The following is a 21,463-nucleotide window of genomic DNA, read 5'->3' on the forward strand; positions in this document are numbered from 1 at the left end:
TACTGTTTTCAATTCCAAAGATCTCCCTCTTTCTTGCCTATTCTTTCTAAAACCATTTAAGTCCCTACTATGTGTCATGCACTGTGCTTGGTGCAAATCAGTGCTTATGGTAATCTAATTCCATGACCTCATGACTTAGTGATTCTAAGATTATTTGACTTTAACTTGCCTATACTTCTCCAGGTTTCTGTTATGATTCTAAAATTATGACCCTCATTCTAAGGATTTAGGATCCTAGAATTCTATAACTTTTAAAATTCTCTGATATTAAGGTTCTGTGATTCTTTGAATCCTAGGTTCTGTAACAATAGTTCTAAGACTTGAGAGCTTTGTGATTATATGAATTCCTTCCTTCCTCCCTTTCCTTCCCCCTTCCTCCCTTCCCCCTTCCCCCTCCCCCCTCCCTGCCTCCCTGCCTCCCTCCCTCCCTGCCTCCCTGCCTCCCTGCCTCCCTGCCTCCCTGCCTCCCTCCCTCCCTCCCTCCCTGCCTCCCTGCCTCCCTGCCTCCCTGCCTCCCTTCCTTCCCTCCCTCTTGCCTTAGCTTCAAGACCACTTTCCCCATTATCTAAATTGCTGATGTAACTGGAAATCCCATTGTATTCTTGTCCCTCAGGGCACTGTGCTCCTGAGGATTCCTTGTCACTTCTTTGTTCTCTCCCTTCTTGTATCCCTTCCCCACTCACCTAGTCACTCAAGTCAAATATTTTCCTTTGTGTGAGATGAAATATACTACTGATAAAGCTTTATTGCTTATAGCAACACTGGCTCAGACTGTCTAGTCCATGGAAGTCTAAGTCTAAGTCCTCCCCAAAGCACATGAAATAGCACAGGATAATGAATTTTGCCTCCTTCCTCAGGATCTTGAGTTCTTTGTTTATAAATTAGATTTCATGATATTTGCACCATCTACTTTACAAGGTTGAGGATCTTGGAATCATGAGGTTTAGAAACCCAGATGTCTGCTGCAGCCTATTCCAGGGATGATATCCTTGACAAATGATCTTCTGCTTGGAGATACGCAGTTTGGGAAACTTACCTCACCATGAAGTAGCCCATTTAATTTCTAATTGCTTTGATTAATAAATCAGGAAACTTTCATTAAGCATTTAATGTGTACAAAGCCTTCTACTCAACAACTAAAGAGATTCACAGTGTGAATCTCTGTTGCTTGTGAAAATTAAGTAATGTAAGTGCTAATTATCAGTAAATTTTATTTCATATCAAGCCCAAATCTTTGTTGAGATCTACCCATTATTGCTAGTTTTGACCTCTGGGGCCAAGCAGAACATGACAGCCTTTTAAATACTAGAAAAAAATGATTATATTTCTTATTTTCCTGTTCTGTTCTCTAGAAACATATAAGATGAGATGTGGGCCTATTTTTTTGTAACCATAAAAGTACTACATGAGTGTAAACTAGCACCATTATTATTATTACATGGAGTTGAGTGCTAGCTCTTTTGGCAATATCTGATGATGTTGGCACTCTCTCCTACTATATATTCTCTCCTCTCTTGATTCTTTTCTCTCTTGGTTCTTTCTCTACCCGACCCTCAGCTTCTTTTGCTTAATCCTTGTCCATGTCCATGCTCCCTAATTGTAAGTATCTTTTTTCTGGGATCACCTCATTTTCTTCCTATACTCTTACATTGTGACTCTATCAGCTCACATGGATTTAATGATCATTTCTGCTGATAATGCCTAGATGTATTAATCCAGCCCTCAGCTCTCTACTGAATTCTAGTTTCCCAACAGCAAATGGTTGTTGGATGTTTTGAACTGGATGTCCTGTAATCATCTCAAATTTAACATGTCCAAAACAAAACATTAGTTTTTTCTCCCAAATACTTATGTCTAGTGTTAGGGTCTGGGTTTTCGCCCACCACCACGGAAGACCAAAAGACAATGCAATCAAGCAAAAGAGTAGTTTATTGAACTGGTGTGCACCAGCAGCACACACCAGGGGAGCCCTGCCATAGAGTTCCAATCGTAGTCTGGGGATGCTGGGATATATATCCCCTCCAGCATGCATGCCCCCCCCCCCCAGTCCCTATCTAGTACATCTCATTGTTGGAATGTTTGCCAGCATTTATGGTCCCTAAGTTCTTATCTGGGACCTACTGCTGCTGGGACCTTTGACATATTCACTTCCAAGGTCCGGCAGTTTCCTGCTCCCTCACTAGTCCCCCAACTTCAGTGTCATCCTTGACATCCCATTCTAATTTCCATTTCACTATTCAGTATATAAGCAACTGGTAAATCATCTTGTTCCTTCCTCTACAACATCCCTTGCATATATTCCCTTCTTTCCACTCACAGATCCCAGTCCCAGACCTTTTCACTTTTCAACTAAACTACTTTAATAGCCTCCTAACTGGTCTCTGTGTTTACAGTTACTCTATTCTAACCCAACTACCACACAGTGGCCACAGTAATATGGCCATGTTACTCCTCCTCTCCGTGAACTCCAGTGGCTCCCTATTACCTCCAAGAAAAAATAGGAACTACTCTGCTCAGCATTTAGGGTTCTTCACAATCTGGTACCATCTTACTTTTTTCTTTTTAGCCATTTGACCTAATCCCCTCCACTCTCTCTATTGTCCAGTTAAAATGGATGTTGTGATGTTCTTCACATATAATACTCTATCTGCTGTCCCTGGGCCTTTGCATGACTGTCTTGCAGACGTAGAATGGACTCATCTCTCAGTTTTACCTCTTGGAGTCCCCAGTTTCCTTCAAAGTTCCACATTTTGTAAAAGGACTTTCCTGAGGCCCCCTCCCCTACAATGGCTAGCTGATGCCTTCCCTCCTAAAGTTACCTTGTGTGAGATTTTTGCATACATAGAATTATACATGTGAACACATAGTTACATATACATGTACAAAATATCCCTGTAGTATACATATATGGATTAACACACTAGACACAGATATACATATAAGTATATATACACATACTTTTAAGAATACACATTTATAAGTGCATAAACATATGTGCATATAAGTACACATGTATATTTTATGCATGTATGTACATATATACCTATGTTTCTCATTAACATGGAAGCTCTTTGTGGATAGAAACTCAAGGTTACTGTGTATGTATGACTGTTGTGTTTTTGTTCCTATATGTATACCTTGACTATGTTATACTTATCTAATATACAATATATACATAGGTTTCTATATATACTTTTATGTGTATATATATATATATATATGCATACATACATTTATATGGCAAGAATGAAATGGTCCCTGCTTTTTAGTAGTAGTAGTAGTCTCTTGGTAACTGAGGATGACAATTGTCTTTGTGCGTTTTTGTGCACAAAGACACCTGTGCATGAAGATTTAAGTGGAAAAGTCGATGCACAGAGACAGTCCCACTCTCTCGGCGTTGGAAGCCTGGGTCCAGTGGCACAAAAAGTCGTTACACCTGGAGACTTCCTCAGCTGCATTGGATGTCCGTGTTGTCCTTTGTGCTCCAACACGCCCTAAGCACTCCACAGTGCTTTGCTGCATCGCCCTCTCAGCCGTCGAACCTTCTTATTGCTTTCTTCCGTCTGTTCACATAATAAGCCTGGCACATAATAAGCATTTAATACTGTTCTTAGAAGGACTGTGATAATGAGAAAACCAGGGTCACACCCCTGGGGAGCCACAGAAGAAGCCATCACTCCTGTTCTGGATTATGATTTTCCTTTTTTTTGGACAGACAAAACCAACACATGAAACAGTTAGAGACCAACCAGAAAGGAAGTAATCAAATAGTCATTTGGGTCACTGAAAACAGATTATAAGTGCTCTTGGGAGTTCATCAATGAGTGGGATCAGGGAGAAATGTATGACTTAGACCTTTCTGATGGAGGTGGGACTTGAGCTGAGCTAGTCTATGTCCACATTTGCACAGGAATTCATTTCTTTCCTGTATCTCTTTCCATGATGGTATATAGGATGATGTTTTACATGTTTTCCATTTTTCTCCCTTGTACTATTTCTATAACTTGCCAGTCCTATCCAGAGGGAGACTCTCTCCATAGTGATTCCCAACTGAAGACTTGGTTCTTGGACATCAGAATTTTTTGGCAGTTTGTTTAAGAAAGTTTAGTTCTGGTTACAACAGTTCATCTGGCTTCCTGACTTAGAAGTTGAGCTGTTTCAAGCTCAGAGTAGTATAAGCCAGATAGAGCATTAGATCTAGATTCATAAGACCTGGGTTCAAATCCTGACACTGCCAGTTAACTAGCTATATGACCTTAGGTCAGTTCCTTTCCCTTTCTGGGCCTCAGTTTTCTATGAAGCATAGAGTTTAAGTTGTCTTTAAGGTTCATTATGGGGCATATAAGTGGTACCACAGTGAGTAGTGGGCCCAGAGACATGGAGACTCATCTTCTTGAGCTCAAATCCTGTCTCAGACACTAGCTTACCCTGGGTAAGTCATTTACCCCTGTTTATTTCAGTTTCTCTCCTGTAAGATGAGCTGGAGAAGGAAACAGCAAATCACTGTAGTATCTCTGCCAAATCCTAAATGGGCAAATGCAGAGTTAGTTGGGTATCACTGAAATGACTGAACAACAAAAGTTCATTTTAGCTGTAGCATGCTGAGATCTTAGTCTTCTAAGCTTTCTTAATTACATGAACATGAGATTGTATTCTATGCATACTGAGCATGGTGAAGGTGAAGGTTTCTCCTCTTGGATCCAAAGGGATCACTGGGTGCTAAGAGGTTGGAAGAGGAGAATTAGATGGACTACAGACAGTTTTTGAGTATGGTTGGATCAGTGACATTCCACCAAGAAAAATGTAGTGCTGGTGGAAATTGATATATCAAGAAGTCAGTGAGACAGCAAGGGGTAGAGGAAACTCCAGCCTTCACTGGAGTCAGAGGACCCAGTTTCAAATTCCATTTCTGGTTCTTGCAACCTATAGGACTTTGGACAAATCACTTAACTTTCCTGGATCACATTTTCCTTATGTATAAAATAAGGGATTTGACTTCATGGATGCTGAAGTCCCTTCTAGCTCTAAAACTATGCTTCTATGATTCTTGGTTTGAATTGCTTGTGCCAAGCAGTGAGAAGGGCTGAACTGGCCAATGGGGAAGCTAAACAAACCCACCCAGAAGTCCTACATGTAAAAGGATCACTGAGGGCCAGTGCCCCTGTCTCATATAAGATTCTTGGCAAGAGGGAAGCATGTTATTAGACAGTCATCTGTGTGTAAGCTGAGGAACTATGGGGTTCTTGGGAGATTAGGAATGCAAAATCAATCAGAAGAGAAGCCTGGGGCTTCCTCTTCTGTCTTCCCAATTTGTTAATCCTATTAGAAAACTGCTGTTCAGAAATTACAAGATGTCCTTTCTTCTAGCACATTTTTTTTTCACTGTAAATTTTAGTGAATTCTTAATGCCTGAACATATTTATTTGCCTTTGGGGGTGTAATAGGCCTGGACTCCTTAAAAAGGTAGAGTCAGTGTGGTATAGTCAGGTGTCCAACTGGAACCCAGTGCTTAATTTACTACTTAGGGAATGTCCATTGACTTCTCTACTAGCAGCAATGCAATGATTCAGGACAATTCTGAAGGACTTATGAGAAAGAACTATGGGAATAGAAACACAGAATTAAAACAACTGCTTGATAACAAGTCGTTGGGGATATGATTGGGGATATAGACTCTAAATGATCACCCCAGTGCAAATATCAATAATATGGAAATAGGTCTTGATCAATGACACAAGTAAAACCCAGCTGAATTGCTCATTGGCTTTGGAAGTAGGGTGGGAGAAGGGGAGGGAAAGAACATGAATCATGTAGCCATGGAAAAGTTTTCTTAATTAAATAAAAATTTAAAAAGGAATGTCTGTTGAATTGAATTAATAACAAAAACGACTGCAGTTCCCATTTCTATGCTGCTTGCCATTTACAAAACACTTTCTTCCCAACAGACCAGTAGTATGGGTAATGCAAGCATAATTATCCATCTCATTTTTAAGTAGGACGATACTGTTAGAATTTGTGGTTGGACTGAATATTTAATTTGTGGTCACCAGGGATTTAATTTCTAAATCCCCAAATGAATTATTAAAGGAAATGTAATTTATGGTAGTTTATTTACAATAGAGGGAAGATATGAAGGAAGAGAGAAAAGGGGAGAGAAAGAGGGAGAGGGAGCTCTGGCTTCCTCAGGGCCAGGTAGAAATTCTCAGGCCCTAAACAGAGGAAAGGAGTCTCAAGAGGATGGGGCTTTCTTGGAGGTTTACACCTCCAGAAAGACAAGGAAACCAAGTCAGCCTTTCACTCACCATGGTGACCATCTAAAAGGAAAGTAGTCTGAGGTCTCCTGCATGAACTCCTCCAGGGCTCCAGTACCACAGCCAAGTGTCTTCACTCCAAGTCTGAGTGTCTGTCTTCCAGTCTCCCCTCAAGAGACTGTCTTCCAGTCTCTCCTCCAAGTGACTCTTCTTTATTCTTGATTCTTCTAGTCCAACTCCAAGTGACTGAATTCTCTATATTGATTTTTTGTGTGTGTGCCTCTGTTTCCTCTATTTAAAGATCTTTTTCTCTTGTATCACCTCCCCTAAATTTTACGTCTACCAATCACAGTAGATGCTCCTCTCTAGAACTGCCCACTCAATGTATGAAATGAATGTTCACACCTTTTTGTAGTTAGTTATATCTTTTGTAGTTAGTTAACACCTTTTTTGATTAGTTAACACCTTTTTGATGTTAAAATAGTTAGATCTACTTTAAATACTGAGTTAACACTTTTGGGGATTAAGATCTAAAAATAGACATGGGGGATTACATTTTAATCTTCACAATAAAAGAAGAGCTAAGTACCTTCATTGTTATAATCAGGAGATAGCTAAATCCAATCTTCATAATTCAGACCCAGACAAGGGGAATGAATTGAATCAGGAGACCTCAGTTCTAGTCCCAGCCCTACCATGTATTTGTTGTGACTTTGGGCAGGTTACTTTTTGGGGTTGTGTCTTATTCTATCATCTGTAAAATAAGAGGCTTAGACAAGCTAATTCTAGCACTAAAAGCAGAGTGCCTGGCACATTTAGTGCTTAATAAATGCTCGCAGATGGACTGTTTCTAGGATGCCATTAAGAGTTCATGGAGTCAATTCAAATCTTTGCTGTGGGGCCAACATATAATTCCTAAATCGAAGCATTTGAAAATGCCACATGCTCCATTTGAAACTCTGCCCAAAGGGTGCTAAATGACTGTCTGCCCTTTGACCCAGCCATAGCACTGCTGGGTTTGTACCCCAAAAAGATAATAAGGAAAAAGACTTGTACAAGAATATTCATAGCTGTGCTCTTTGTGGTGGCAAAAAATTGGAAAACGAGGGATGCCCATCAATTGGGGAATGGCTGAACAAATTGTGGTATATGTTGGTGATGGAATACTATTGTGCTAAAAGGAATAATAAAGTAGAGGAATTCCATGGAGACTGGAACAACCTCCAGGAAGTGATGCAGAGCGAAAGGAGCAGAACCAGGAAAACGTTGTACATAGAGACTGATACACTGTGGTACAATCGAATGTAATGGACTTCTCCATTAGTGGCAATGCAGTGATCCTGAACAACCCAGAGGGATCTACAAGAAAAAACACTATCCACATTCAGAGGAAAAACTGTGGGTGTAGAAACACCAAAGAACAACTGCTTGATTACATGGGTTGAGGGGATATGGCTGGGGATGTAGACTCTAAATGAACATCCTAGTGTAAATATCAATAATATAGAAATAGGTTCTGATCAAGGACACATATAAAACCCAGTGGAATTGCATGTTGGCTACGAGCAGAGTGGGGGGAGGCGAGGGAGGGAAATAATGATTCTCGTAACCAAGGAATAATGTTCTAAATTGACTAAATAAAATAAAAAATAAAATAAAATAGTTGAGCAACAACAACAAAAAAATAAAGCACAGCAAATGTGGAAATATGCTTTGCATGACTTTACAATTATAACTCATCATATTGCTTGCCTTCCCAATGGGTATGGGAAGGAAGGGAGAAAGATAGAGAATTTGGAATTTAAGAATATATGAAAAGAAAAAATTAAAACATTTATGTTCCAATTGAAAAGATGATTAAATAAAATATATTTTAAAATAAAAAAAAGAAAATGCCACATGCTTAGAAAGGACATTGGCATGTTGGAGTGGATAGAGGGAGCCATTGTTATAAAGAACATTGTGAATGTCATCATATAAAGATTAGTTGGAGGATCTAGGAATGCTCAGCCTGGTGTGGAGTAGATTTAGTTGGGGATCATAGTTGTCTTCAAGTACTAGTGTGGCTATTACGTTGGAAAGAGACTTGCTTAATTCAGTTTTGTAGTACTTAACTAGGAGTAATACAGGAAAGCAACAGGAAGGCTGATTTTTAGTTTGATAGAAGGAAAAACTTCCAAACAATTAGATTCCAAACAAAACTGAGCTTCCCCATTATTGCAAATCTTTAAGGAGAGACTGGATGTTAGCTTTTTCAGAATGTTCAGAGACGGTGTGATGGGAGGGCAAGAGCAATGGACATAAAATCAGGTCTGACTGACATTTATTGGCTGTGAGACATATCCCTTGACCATTAGTTTCTTTCTTTATAAAATGATGATGATACTGAACTACCTGCTTTATAGGATCATTATGAGGAAATTGCTTTTGCAAAATTTAAACTACTATATCAGTATGGATTACTGTTAAGTAATCTAGAGAACATTTATGTTTCAGGTATCTTTTATTTTAGGGCAGGGGTATCAAACTTAAATAAAAACAGGAGTCATACATAAGCATCCCTTGTAGGCTCCATGTTGAGTTAAAAAACCATGTGTTAACATCTACCCTGATCTATTATATTTTTATTTGTTTTTAGATGTTTTCTAATTACATTTTAATCTGATTTCCCCAACACTGAGAATGTGGCAGACAAGTGTTTGACACCTCTGGGCTAGAGGAACTGGAAAATTCTTTGCAGATCCAAGATTCTAAGATTTTTTGAGCCCAATTAATCAACATAAATTTCTTATGTGCCCATTATGTGTTAGGCACTGTGTACATGCTGAGGATACACATCTAAAAGCCAAACATTCTCTGTTCTCAAGGAGCTTACTTAAAGTCTAACCCAGTGAAATAGGCAGATAAAAAATAGATAGAAGAATTTCTGGAGAAGAACAGCATTAAGGAATCACAGTACTGAACTTCTGACTAGAAAAAACCTTCAAAGGCTATCCAAACCAACTCACACTCAAACTGGCTGCTCTAAGAATCCTCCTCTACAGCCTGTCCAAGGAGAGGAACAAGAAATAATTAATACTTTGAGTTCATATTCAGCCTCATACTGCTTATCTTCATTGTGTTAGTTCAGGCTGTGGCCTTGCCCATTTATTCTCTATTAATTTCTTCATTAAGGATGTCCTAGATCCACATATAGATGACTCGCATGAAGATTTTGTATAGCTGGGAGAATAGGCATATGTCTCTATTATTGTTTGTTGCCATTTTTCCAGCATTACTATTAATGTTTTTGGTATCATTCCCCTCCTTCAGATAGTCAGCATTCTCATAATTGGTATTTCATTTGTCATGGATCTCCTCTATATACCAACGGTGGTTCACTTCAGTTGCTTTTCTACTCTTTGCTTCTTTAGAGACATTTCTGCCTCCTCTATAAGCACACCTGAGACTGTGATATCTCTGGAGGGTGAAAATAGTATGCTTGAGGGATCTCTATAGATCTTTTTTTTTTTTTTTAACCCTTACCTTCTGTCTTGGAGTCAATACAATACTGCTCCAAGGCAGAAGAGTGGTAAGGGCTAGGCAATGAGGGTCAAGTGACTTGCCCAGGGTCACACAGCTAGGAAGTGGCTGAGGTCAAATTTGAACCCATGACCTCCCGTCTCTAGGCCTGGCTCTCAATTCACTGAGCTACCCAGCTGCCCCCTCTATAGATCTTTTTAACCTTCTTTTTGTTTTCTTTTTTCTAATTACATCCTTAAATGTCCTCAAGATGACTTGAATGGCTTTCTTCAACATCATTTTATCCTGCACTACTTTAGGAAGAGGAGACAGATTTGAAAGATGTTTCAAAAACAAAATTGACAGAATCTGGTAATAATAATATTAGTTAACATTTATGTATAATGCTTTAAGGCTTATAAAGCAATATATAGTATACACACACACACATATATAAAATTCACTTGATCCTCACAACAATGAGAGATTGAGGGAGAGTCAATTTTGTAATCACAGGTGATAGAATTAGAAATGGAAAAATTAAAATCAGAAGGAGAGTCATGTTAAAGGGAGAAACTAATGAACATAATTTGAGACTTGCTGAGTTTTTATAAAAGGCAGCCATGGAGACGGTCTATAGGCAGTTGGAATTGTGGAATTGTGGGAGTTCATAGTTAAATTCAATAGTGGGTAATAAAGATTTTGAAGACCTGTACATAGAGGTTGTAGCAAAAGCTGTGGGAAAGAGAGTGTAGAATGAAATAAAGAGCACCCACAACAGACCCTTAGACAATACCTACAATAAGGAGTTGGGAAGAAGTTGAGAAATGAAATCAACAGAGAAAGAACAATTTGAAAGGCAGGAAGAGAACTAGGGAAGAGTGGCAACTCTGAACTCACTGAAAGAAATGGCATCAAGAATCAGTGACAAATGGAGCAGAGGGGTCAAGGAGGATAAGGACTGAGGGAAAAAATGCCTTTGGATCTGGCATTTTGGAAAGCTATTAGAGAATAGCTTTTGAGGAAGTAATTTCAGGAGAGTGATCAGATGGAAACTCACTTGCAATGGGTTGAAGAGGAAGTGGAAATATTGGGTGCAGAGAATCGTTTCAAGACTTAATGGTTGAAGGGGAGGAAAGGGATGGGACAATAGCCAGAGATGTTCAAAACACATAAACTAGATTGTAAAAACAAACAAGCAAATCTGCATACAACTAGTTTGGAACTGGCTGTCCTCAAAATATTTGTCTAAATCCAGCTCAGTGTGTGTGTGTGTGTGTGTGTGTGTGTGTGTGTGTGTGTGTGTGTATGTTTGTTTATAATTTCCAGCAACCTTAGGATGGCATGGTAGTCCTTGGCTAATGAGTCAAAGGATCTAGCTTCTAGTCTTTTGCCTCTGGCTATTAACTCAGTGAATGAATTTAGTTGTCACTTTATCTTTATGAGTCTCTGTCGACTCCTCTGTTAAATGAGAAAATAAATCAGACCATCCCTTCTAGGTCTTTTAATAACTCAGTTTTCTAAAGAACTTTTGCCTTCCAACAAAATTATGTGGGTAAGTATTATTACTTTATTTTACATATCAGGAAGCTGGAGTTCAGAGAGATTAAGTGATTTGCTAGAATGAGCTGAACCTGCTTCACTGTTCCAACAAGTGCTCCTCCAAGCTGGGAGAGGCAACTCATTACCTCTGATGAAGGGATGGACTTAGCTAGGCTGATCCCAGGATGACTGACAGTCTTTTGCCAGCCTTTCCTGCTATACCTTCTGCTTTGCTGATATTAGTTCTAGGCTCCTCTCCACATTAGGGGGGCCCTGGAGGAAGGAGTTCAGTTGTGGGCTGGGCAAACCTTCTGTAGACTGAGGTTTTGCTTGCTATCTAGAAGGGTGATTTTTTTTGTTTCTGCAGCTCTACTCCTTACATCCTGGCCTCCTGCCACTTGAAATGGTGTGAGAAGTGAAGAAGGTGAGAGGCCTGTAGCTTAGCCCTCAGCATAGTTTCCATGGCTCTCATTCCTGGCAAAGCTCCAGTATTGGTTTTCCCGGTGTGTCTGCCTGGGCCTGGCATTTTCTTTTTCAATAATTGATCCCATGTATTACAAATGCTGAAGGATTTACTGAAATCCCTCAGCAACGCTCAGTGCTTTGACTGGGATTGAGAGAGATAAACTTGGCTTTTGCTTGGAAAATATGAAGGATCCTGTTGGAGCTAGATGTCAAAGAGGAAAAAATGACTCCAAACCCTTCATTTTTTGGACAATAAATATCACAGAAGTACCTAAATCAAACTGTGTACATATCCCTCTGAGGCCTTTTATCTTGACTAAGACATCAGATGTGTACATATGCACATACACATCTAACTTTTTATTCTCTTGGTGTTGCTACAAAGGTGCAAATCTGAGAATGATCATTATTTGTGATTCAGAGGGCAAAGGAAAGAGGATGGCAAGTGTAAGGTGACCCTAACAGGTTACTAATGGTGACTTGCATTTAAAAGGTATTGCAAATTTAAAATTTCAAACTGAAAAATATTTTAGTATATTTCGATATTATATTATATATATTTATTAAATAATACAACATAGGATTATATATAATTATTTAAATATATTTAAATATTAAATATATAATTTATATTATATTAAACATAATTATACATATTCTATAATTTTATAACTTAGCATATCTAGTATAATATTTTTAGAAGAGGAGAATGAGGCTTAGAGGAGAAAGTGTCTTGCCTGGTCCCTTAGTAGGATTCTAACCAAATCTCAGCTGATTCCATGTTCCACACACCAGGTTGTTTCATGTTTTGTTGTTCAGTTGTTTCTAACTCTTCATAGCTCTATTTTGGGGTTTTCTGGCAAAGATACTGGAGTAGTTTGCCATTTCCTTCTCCAGCTCATTTACCAATGAGGAAACTGAGATAAACAGGGTTAAATGATTTGCCCAGGGTCGGACAGCTAGTAAGTGTCTGAGGCTAGATTGGATCTCAGGAAGATGAGTCTTCCTGACTTCAGCCCAGTGCTCTCTCCACTGTGCCACTTCGCTGCTGGTTCCATGTTGTTCCCTATTAATACCTTCATTGAAGATGCCCTTGATTCCCATATGAAGACTCACATGAAGATTTCGTTTAGCTGGGAGAAAAGATATATAGGCATTTGTCTATTACTTTGAATGGCAGGCTTTAGAGTTGGCAATATCCTTAGAGAACATTTCGTTCTGCTCCTTCATTTTATAGATGATGACACTGAAGTCAAGAGGAAGGAAGAGACTTGCCTAATTTCCCTTAGATTAGGAAGCAGCCAAGTCAGGACTGTGACCTTCAATCCTCCTCCCTTTCTACTGCTTAGATTTGTATCAGATTTTGGATTACAAAGCAATTTCATAGTCTCTTCAGGGAGACAAAACACAAAATCCTATGGGTCAGGGCTACAGTCATTCAGCAGAAGACAGAAATCATATTTCTTGGGGGCAGCTGGGTAGCACAGTGGATTGAGAGCCAGGCCTAGAGACGGGAGGTCCTGGGTTCAAATTTGACCTCAGCCACTTCCTAGCTGTGTGACCCTGGGCAAGTCACTTGACCCCCATTGCCTAGCCCTTACCACTCTTCTGCCTTGGAGCCAATACACAGTATTAACTCCAAGACAGAAGGTAAGGGTTTAAAAAAAAAAAGAAATCTTATTTCTTACACACTTTAACTTTGGTCCTAATTCAGAGACATATCAAGGTGCTGTAATCAAAATGAAAATTCTGAAATCGTTTTCTTCCTTTTTACTCCCAAACCTACCACAATCCCAGGCTCAAATATTTCACTCAATATTAGTTTGTAAAACAGTTTTGTGATTGCCTTATTCATTGGTTTGTAAACCATTTTTGTTTGGGAGAAAAGCTCTTGGAGGAAAGGATTGTGGTAACCCCGTCAACTAATTAGTCACACTGTCTTTAGTCTAATTAGTTAACTTGTCTTTAAAGACCTGAGCTTGGCATCCAAAGAGATGAAAAGTAAAACACTCGGTATGAGAATGAGATTCAAAGAAATCACACCATAGCAATATATATGTTATACCTGAGGAGAAGGGTCTTTCTGATTCTAGGGGAGCAGGGAAGGCTGCCTGGAAGAGGTGTGGCATTTAATTAGGCTTTAAGGAATGAAGTAGAATTCAGACAGGGAGGGTCAGAGAAGGAGGTCATTTCTGGTCCTGGGAAGAGAGTGAGCAATGGCATGGATGAGGTGCAGAGAGATGACCTCTTTGACTTAGAGAAAGAATGGAAGCTCCCTGAGAGGAGGCCCTTTCATTTTTATCTTTGCCCTCGTGTACTGCTTGGCATATGTTGAATTGGTGTCCCCAGCCCTCGGGGCACAGCTCTTACCTCTGGATCTGTGCATGAGGAATACTCGGGAAACACTGGACCTATTGCATTGAGCTGAATGAGCCTGAGAATTAGGCAGGTAGTTTGGGGTCCTGAGCCCTGGAATGATTCTTCTCCCTTAAAACTTGATGCTACGGGCAGAGGGGCAGCTGCCCTTTGTGGGATAACAGGGAGCAGAGCTGCACTTGGACCCCAGCCCAGCTGGCTCCACTTGCAGGGATTGTCTCACTCTGCCTCAGGACCCCTCTATACAAACAAAGTGAGGCAGAGGGGAGAGCCAACTTCCGGTGGGAACAGGAATCCAGGCAGAGAAGAGGCACCGGGAACAGCCAGAGGCCTCTGGAAGATTTGAACGTTAGTAATAGAACTTTGATGTGGGTGAAGGCTGACAGCACCTCAGACTTGATGTCGTTGGACATCAGGGGAAGAAAAAGATGGTGGGTGATGAGAGCCTTTCCCAACATGGGGCCGGGAAAGCAGGGGCTTGGAACACTCTCCAGAGTTCCTTTCTATGGGAGTGCTGTTTCACTTCTGATATTTCTCCTGCTGCATTGGATGAATTAAAGCTGTGAACCTGAATGCCAGAGCTAGAGGAACAAGGGCAGAGAATGATCTGGATCAATGAAGAACCTGATGGAATTGAAGAACATCAATGTTCTCAGCAAGCTAAGGAGCTGGAGACAGAACTTAATTGACCAGCATCTGATGGGGCCTGATGCTTTGTCTGCCACAGGCTTCTTGTGTTTTGAGATTGATAGAGATTTTTTAATGCTTTATCTTAGATTGAGTGGGAAAAAGTAATAAAGTCTAGTAAATTCCTACGAGATAATCTAGCCAGTTGAATATTCAGATTTTGCCTAAATTCATAGGACATCAGAGTAGGGCAGGCAGAGTAGGGACTTTGGACCCCACAGCATAATACTTTGTCATGGAAAGAATTATAAAACACAAAATGTTAATGCTAGAAGGTCATGGAATTGAGAACCAAAGAGCTAAACAGGACCATATTTTTATTATTATTATTTTATGTAAAACCTTATACTTTCTAATAATAGGGAGCTAACAAATATATCAGCATAGGTGATTGGTTTTCACTTGGAGGTGATATTTTACATGGAGTAAAATACACTAAACATGAAAATTCTTTTTGTATTATAATTAAATAATAATTTTATTTAAATATTTATGATATTTTAAAATAAATTTATCATAATCATATTTAAATAATAAATTTATAATGTTATGATTAAAGTCCTTATAGGGCTAATCTTTCTTTGACAATTCAGAAAGCATTAGCAGGGTGTCAGAGCCATCACTAAGAGCATCAATAATTGGACAGGTTGGTGAAAACATCACAGATCTAGGAGTCTGTGGACTCCCAGTTTGGACTGGAAATCTTGTGGCCAAGACATCAGGAGTCTTTTGGCTGCAACCTACTATTGCCTCCCAGTCTAGGAGAAAAATCACTGGGTTAGAAGTCAGGAGGTGAGAATTTGAATCCTGTATCTGCCTCAGTGTGGGTGATCTAAGGCAACCAAGGCCACTTGTTTGTGTCTTTATTTTCTGAAGTATAAAAAGAGGCCTCCATAATTTCTCTGGGCCATGAGACCTTTGCTTTCCTAATGGCCTTCTGAGATTCCCCACACAGACCATTTTTTGAAAGCAGTAACTTTGATTTGGCAGATTAATTTTGAATGAGATGATGGATATCACAAAGCTTGTGGTCTCAGAACAAAATGTACTCTATAAGTTCCTAATCCTAAAACCCATTTTTAAGGATTCTCAAAGAATTTTTCTTTAAACTAATTAACATAGAGGTTTCAGGAAGGATGTGATACCCAACTACCCTGATTGATAATTCTATCAAAACATGCAAATAAACAAATATTAACAAATATATTCATAAAAATGAGTGTGTTCTTTGTTCTTAGGGACTTTTGGGGAATCTATCAAACTACTTAAATATTCTAGAAATTGGCAAATTTTTTTCCTGGATAGTACAGGCGATAGAAAGCTAGGTGATGGCCTACCTAAAACTATTAGAAAGTATTGGAGAGAAAATAGAAACCTTCCCAATAAGGCCAGGAATGAAACAAAAATGTCCATTATAATCAATATTATTTAACATGGCACTAGAAATGCTAGCAATAGCCATAAAAGAAGAAAAAGAAGCAAAGGAATCAGAACAGGCAAAGAGGTAATAAAACTATTTCTTTTTGCTGATGACATGATGTAGAAAATCCCAGAAAATCAACTAAAAATTAGTTGAAATTATAGATAATTATTGTAAACCTTAAAATTTCTTAGACTTGTGAATGTTGGAAATTTCACCATTGGAATGTGAACCCCATTGGCAAGGGAGGTTCCTCCTCCTCCCTTCTTAAGATTACTTTAGGACAGAAACCTTTTGCTGAACAATGGAAAGGGCTGCAGCATAGATCAAAATTTAATTATTCCAATCTCCACCCTACTCAGGGTAACAGGATTTAGGAAGGGCTGTAGCAAAGGATCAAGATTTAATTATTTGAGAATATGACCTTCAACAGACATGTGCAAAGCCACAGACCTCTGGGTAGTCCTGGGTTAAGCTAGAGCCACCATTGGCACAGGGAAGACATGGACAGTGATTGGTAGATGTGAGAACTGAGGGGAGGGAACTTGGATGGTTTCCTTAAAGATAGCGGGGTCTGAGGACTAGAAGGGGGTTGGTTGGAGAGGTTTTTGCTCTGAGAAGCTTGCTCTGAAGGAAGCTGGAGGTGGAGGCCCCTGAGACTGTTTCTCCATTTTGGTCACGTGAGTGATAGGGACTGATCTCTTTTCTTTGCCTCAGCTATCTAAGGGCTTGGGTCTTTTGGCCCAGCCTAAACAGAAGGGGTATTTAAGCCCTATTCCCTTCTCTCCTCTTTCTCTCTCCCTCTCTCTCTCTATCTCTAATACCTTTCTTCCTCCTGTTTGTAATTAAACTCCATAAAAGGTTGACTACTGACTTGAGTTTTCATTTAGGAATTGCATAGCTGAATTCCTTGGCGACCTTAAATTAATATATATCAGTCTTTTAAAGTGATTTCATTGTCACATTTTAGTAAAGTAGCAGGGTATTAAATAATCCATATAAATAATTAGCATTTTTATATTTTACTGATAAAGACTTCAAGAACAGAGAGAAAGAGGTACTCCTTTTAAATAATCACAGATAGAATAAAATACTTTGGAGCACATGTGCCAAAACAAACCCAATAACTTCATGAACATAATTATAAAGCACTTCTTACTCAAAGTCACATCTAAATAAGTGGAGAAATATTAATTGTTCATGGATTGGTGGAACCAATATAATTGAAATGGCAACCCTACCTAAAGTAATCTGCTTATTGAATGTTATCCCAATTAAATGATAAAAAACATTTTGTTGAGTTAGAAGAAAGTAAAATTAATTTGGAAGAATAAAATGACAAGAATATCAAAGGAATTAATGAAAAAATGTAACAGTAACAGTAAAGTGACAGATTTAAATTGTATTACAAAGCAGTAATTATCAAAGTTATCTGGTACTAAGAAATAGAAAGGCAAGATAATGGAACAGAACAGACATATAACAAACAGCAGAAAAAGCTTATAGTAATTTGGTACTTGACAAAATATATCCAAGATTTTGGGATAACAAATCATTGTTTGGAAAAAAATTGCTGCAATAACTACAAACTAGTTTGGCAGAAACTAGGTATCTGCCAATATCTTACACCATTCACTAAGATAAAATCAAAATGAATATATGATCTCCACATAAGAGGAGATACCATAAGTAAATTAGAAGAATAGGGAACATACTGCTGCTCAGATTTATGGAGAAGAGAGAAATTTATGAGTCAATAAGAGATGAAGAGCATTGTGAAATTTAAAATGGATAATTTTGAATACATTAAAATTAACAGTTTATTTACAAATAAAATAAATGTTTCCAAGATTAGAAGAAAAGCAGAAAATTGAGAAAAATTTTATAGACAGCCCCTCAGATTCCCAAATCTTAAATATATAGTGAAATTTGTTAATAAGAATAAGAGCCATCCCTTACTGAACAAATGGGCAAAAGATACAAACAGATAATTTGCAGATGAAGAATTCAAATCTATAAAGGTATGTGAAAAAATGCTCTAAATCATTACTGATTAAAGAAATGCAAACCAAAACAATTTCTGAGATATCATCTCACATCCATCAGACTGGCCAAAATGACGAAAGAGTAAAGTGAAAAGTGTTGGAGGGGATTTGGAAAAATGGGGAAACTGATGCACTGTCATTAGATCTATGAACTAATTATTGGAGAGAGATTTGAAATTACACCCAGAGAGTTATAAAACTGTTTACCCTTAGTTCCAGCAATACTCTCTCTGGGTCTGTTTTCCAAAGAGATCAGGGAAAGAAGAAAAGAACTCCAATGCTCCAAAATATGTGTAGCAGCTCTCCTTGTGGTGGCAAAGAATTGGAAAATGCGGGGATGTCTATCAATTGGGGAATGGCTGAACAAATTGTGGTATATGATTGTGATGGAAAACCACTGTGCATAAGAAACAATGAACAAACTTATTTTAAAAAACCTGGAAAGAACTATATGAGATGATGAATGGTGAAATGAGTAGAATCAGGAAAATATTATGCTCAGTGACAGAATTCTTTTAGAATAAACTGAGAAGTTACTTCTTGAAAGTGAGCAGAGAGATGAAATAGGGAAGATTTAATTTCTATGAACATTTTGGCTTCCCTGATCATATCCTATGTGATGTGGGAGGGTGATAAAAGGTTGGGACACTAGTGGATAGGATATCAAGAAAAGGAAGCTAAACATATAGGAGATCTGGGATTTCTTTTGTGGAATACCTTCTTTTTCTTTGTATATAGAAATACTTATTTTATTTGGATTCATAAACATTTGGGAAAAAGTGAGGTGCTGCAGTGGATAGGTAGATGGTTGGGTCTGGAGCTAGGAATCCCCCAGCTCAAATCTAGCCCCAAACTTTTACTAGCTTTTTGATTCTGGGCAAGTTTTGATCAAATGAGACAATAATTGTAAAGAGCTCAGCAGAGTGTTTGGTACACAGTAAGTGCTATATAAGGATTAGCTATGTTACTGTTAATAGCATTTTAAGAAATGTAGTTTTGTCATTATAAGGTATATGACAGGTAGCTCCACAACATCCTTTAAAGCTTCTTCATGTCACAGAGGTGACCCTGGCTTCTGGTTCATCTCATTCAGTTCAACATACTACTTCTAAGTAAATGTATAAGAAAGTGGGTTAGGTCCTAGAGATATTTCAAAACCCAAAGAGTTTCTGCCTTCAAAAGAGTTCCCAGAAGAATAGAAGCTCCTTGAGGGCAGGGGCTTTCTTTGGCTTCTTTTTGAATCCCCAGCACTTAGCACAGTGCCTGCACATAGTAGGTGCTCAATCAATGTTTACTGATTGATTCAAGGCACTTACTTACACATTCTTGGGATCAGAAGCAGGGGAAAAGAGGATACAACAAATACCTAAATAAGTAAATACAAGATCATTTGGGGACATAGGGAGCATTGTTTAATGATTGAATCAGGACTGGCTTCATATAGACAGTAGGCTCTGACCTGAGCCTCATAGGAAGTGTAAGTCAGTAAGAGGCAGAGTGAAGGAGGGAATGCATTTCTGGCCCATGGACAGCTGGGGGAAAGATACAGAAGTGAGAGATGGAGCGATGAGTTCTAGGGATAGCCAGAAGGTCAGACTGAATGGAATGTGGAGGGGATGGAGGGAGAGGATCCGAAAGGAGCCTGGGGATGTAGGCTGAAGTCCAATTTCAGTGGGATTTAAAGGCCAAGTTGAGAAATTTGTATTTTATACTAGAAGCAGTAAGAGTCCCTGAGGGTTCAAGCACAGACCCATGTTTGAGGCAGATTATTTTGGCAGTTGTCAGGAATGGACTGGAAAGGACAGAGACCAGAAATATGGGTATTTATCATGCTATTAGAATGGTCCCATAGGCATCTCAAATTCAGCCCGTCCCTGTTCCTTATACACTCCCCCATAACAGCCAAACTGATCATTTCTACTTACTGTTTCCTATACTCAATACTGTATCTCCTACCTCTGGTTAGACTGGAATTTCCCTCCACCTTGTGGAACCTCCAGCCCCTTTCAAGGCTTTGCCCAAATGTTACCATCTACAAAAGGTAGATGAGCTTCCCTGAGCCTCTCATTGTTAATGCTTTCCTATTGAAATGTGTTGAGTTGTTTTTCAGTCCTATCTGATTCTTCACGACTCTTATTGGGTTATTTTACAGTTGAGGAAACTGAGGCAGAGTTAGTTAACTTGCCCAGAATCACATAGTTAGGGTCTGGGGGTATATTTGAAGTCATGAAGAAGGTTTTAGGATTGAATATTCCTGACTCCAGGCTGGGTGCTCTATCTCCTGTCACCTAGGTGCCCACTGACATGACTTTGTATTAAATTGTGTGTATATTTTGTATTTACTTATCCATTTACTTGTTGTCTTCCCCTTCAACCCCGCCATTCATAGGAGAAAGATCGCGCAGTGAGACCCCTACCTATGTGAATATTCCTGTCAGTCCCACCTCCAAGAAACAGCTTCACTACATGGAATTGGAGCTTCAGGAACCCAGCCCAGGAATAAGAGGTAGGGAGGGATGCCAACGATGCTGCACCTTCTCCAAATACATTTGGACCCCCTTTGGGAAGAGAAACCCCTTAGGCATGGTTGCCAACCCTAGATATTTGTTTCCATTTTTTTCTAAACCTCCCCCCAAACTACCTATTTTCATGCTATCACAGATGCCTCAAGTGAAAAAGAGGGTATGCAAGGGGAAGAGCACAGGGCTTAAAGTCAGTACAATTTTCTGCTTTTTAGCCATTTGACCTTGGGTAAATCATTCTCCTCTGGGCTTCCATTTTCCCAACTGAAAAAATGAGAGCGTTCAATTATGTGGCTGATGCCTGGCTCTCCTCATTTATTTCACGTTCCTGCTTGTGGGAAGGCCTGTACTCAAGTCATCCCTGAAGGACAATTTTCTATCCCATTGTTGGTGTCTCCAGTATCCAGAAGAAGAAGGGATGGGATGCCCCTCTTTGGGCGCACATTCATCTGCTTCACAGTTTCCAGAGTTGGGGATTTCTTTAGTTCTGTGCTCCATTCCTCCAGTTTCACACCCAGAGTCACTTCCAAACTCTCGGGAAGTGAATTTAGCAGGGAGCTTCTTTACAAAGCAATTAATCAGTATTCTTTAGCTTTAACTGAAACAGGGCTCTCCTTGCTCATGACATGCTATGTAGTCTGGGATACATTTTCC

General features: G+C 39.2%; 1 protein-coding gene across 1 annotated transcript in view; it reads left to right on the forward strand.

Annotated features, from left to right (window-relative positions):
- Positions 1–21,463, forward strand: part of DOK7 (docking protein 7) — a 139,993-nt gene that overhangs the window by 112,933 nt on the left and 5,597 nt on the right. The window contains exon 9 of the mRNA XM_007496806.3: positions 20,677–20,793. Coding sequence (XP_007496868.1) covers positions 20,677–20,793 — 117 coding nt within the window. The remainder of the gene's footprint in view (positions 1–20,676; positions 20,794–21,463) is intronic.

Source organism: Monodelphis domestica, chromosome 6 (genome assembly GCF_027887165.1).
Source record: "Monodelphis domestica isolate mMonDom1 chromosome 6, mMonDom1.pri, whole genome shotgun sequence".
NCBI lineage: Eukaryota > Metazoa > Chordata > Mammalia > Didelphimorphia > Didelphidae > Monodelphis > Monodelphis domestica.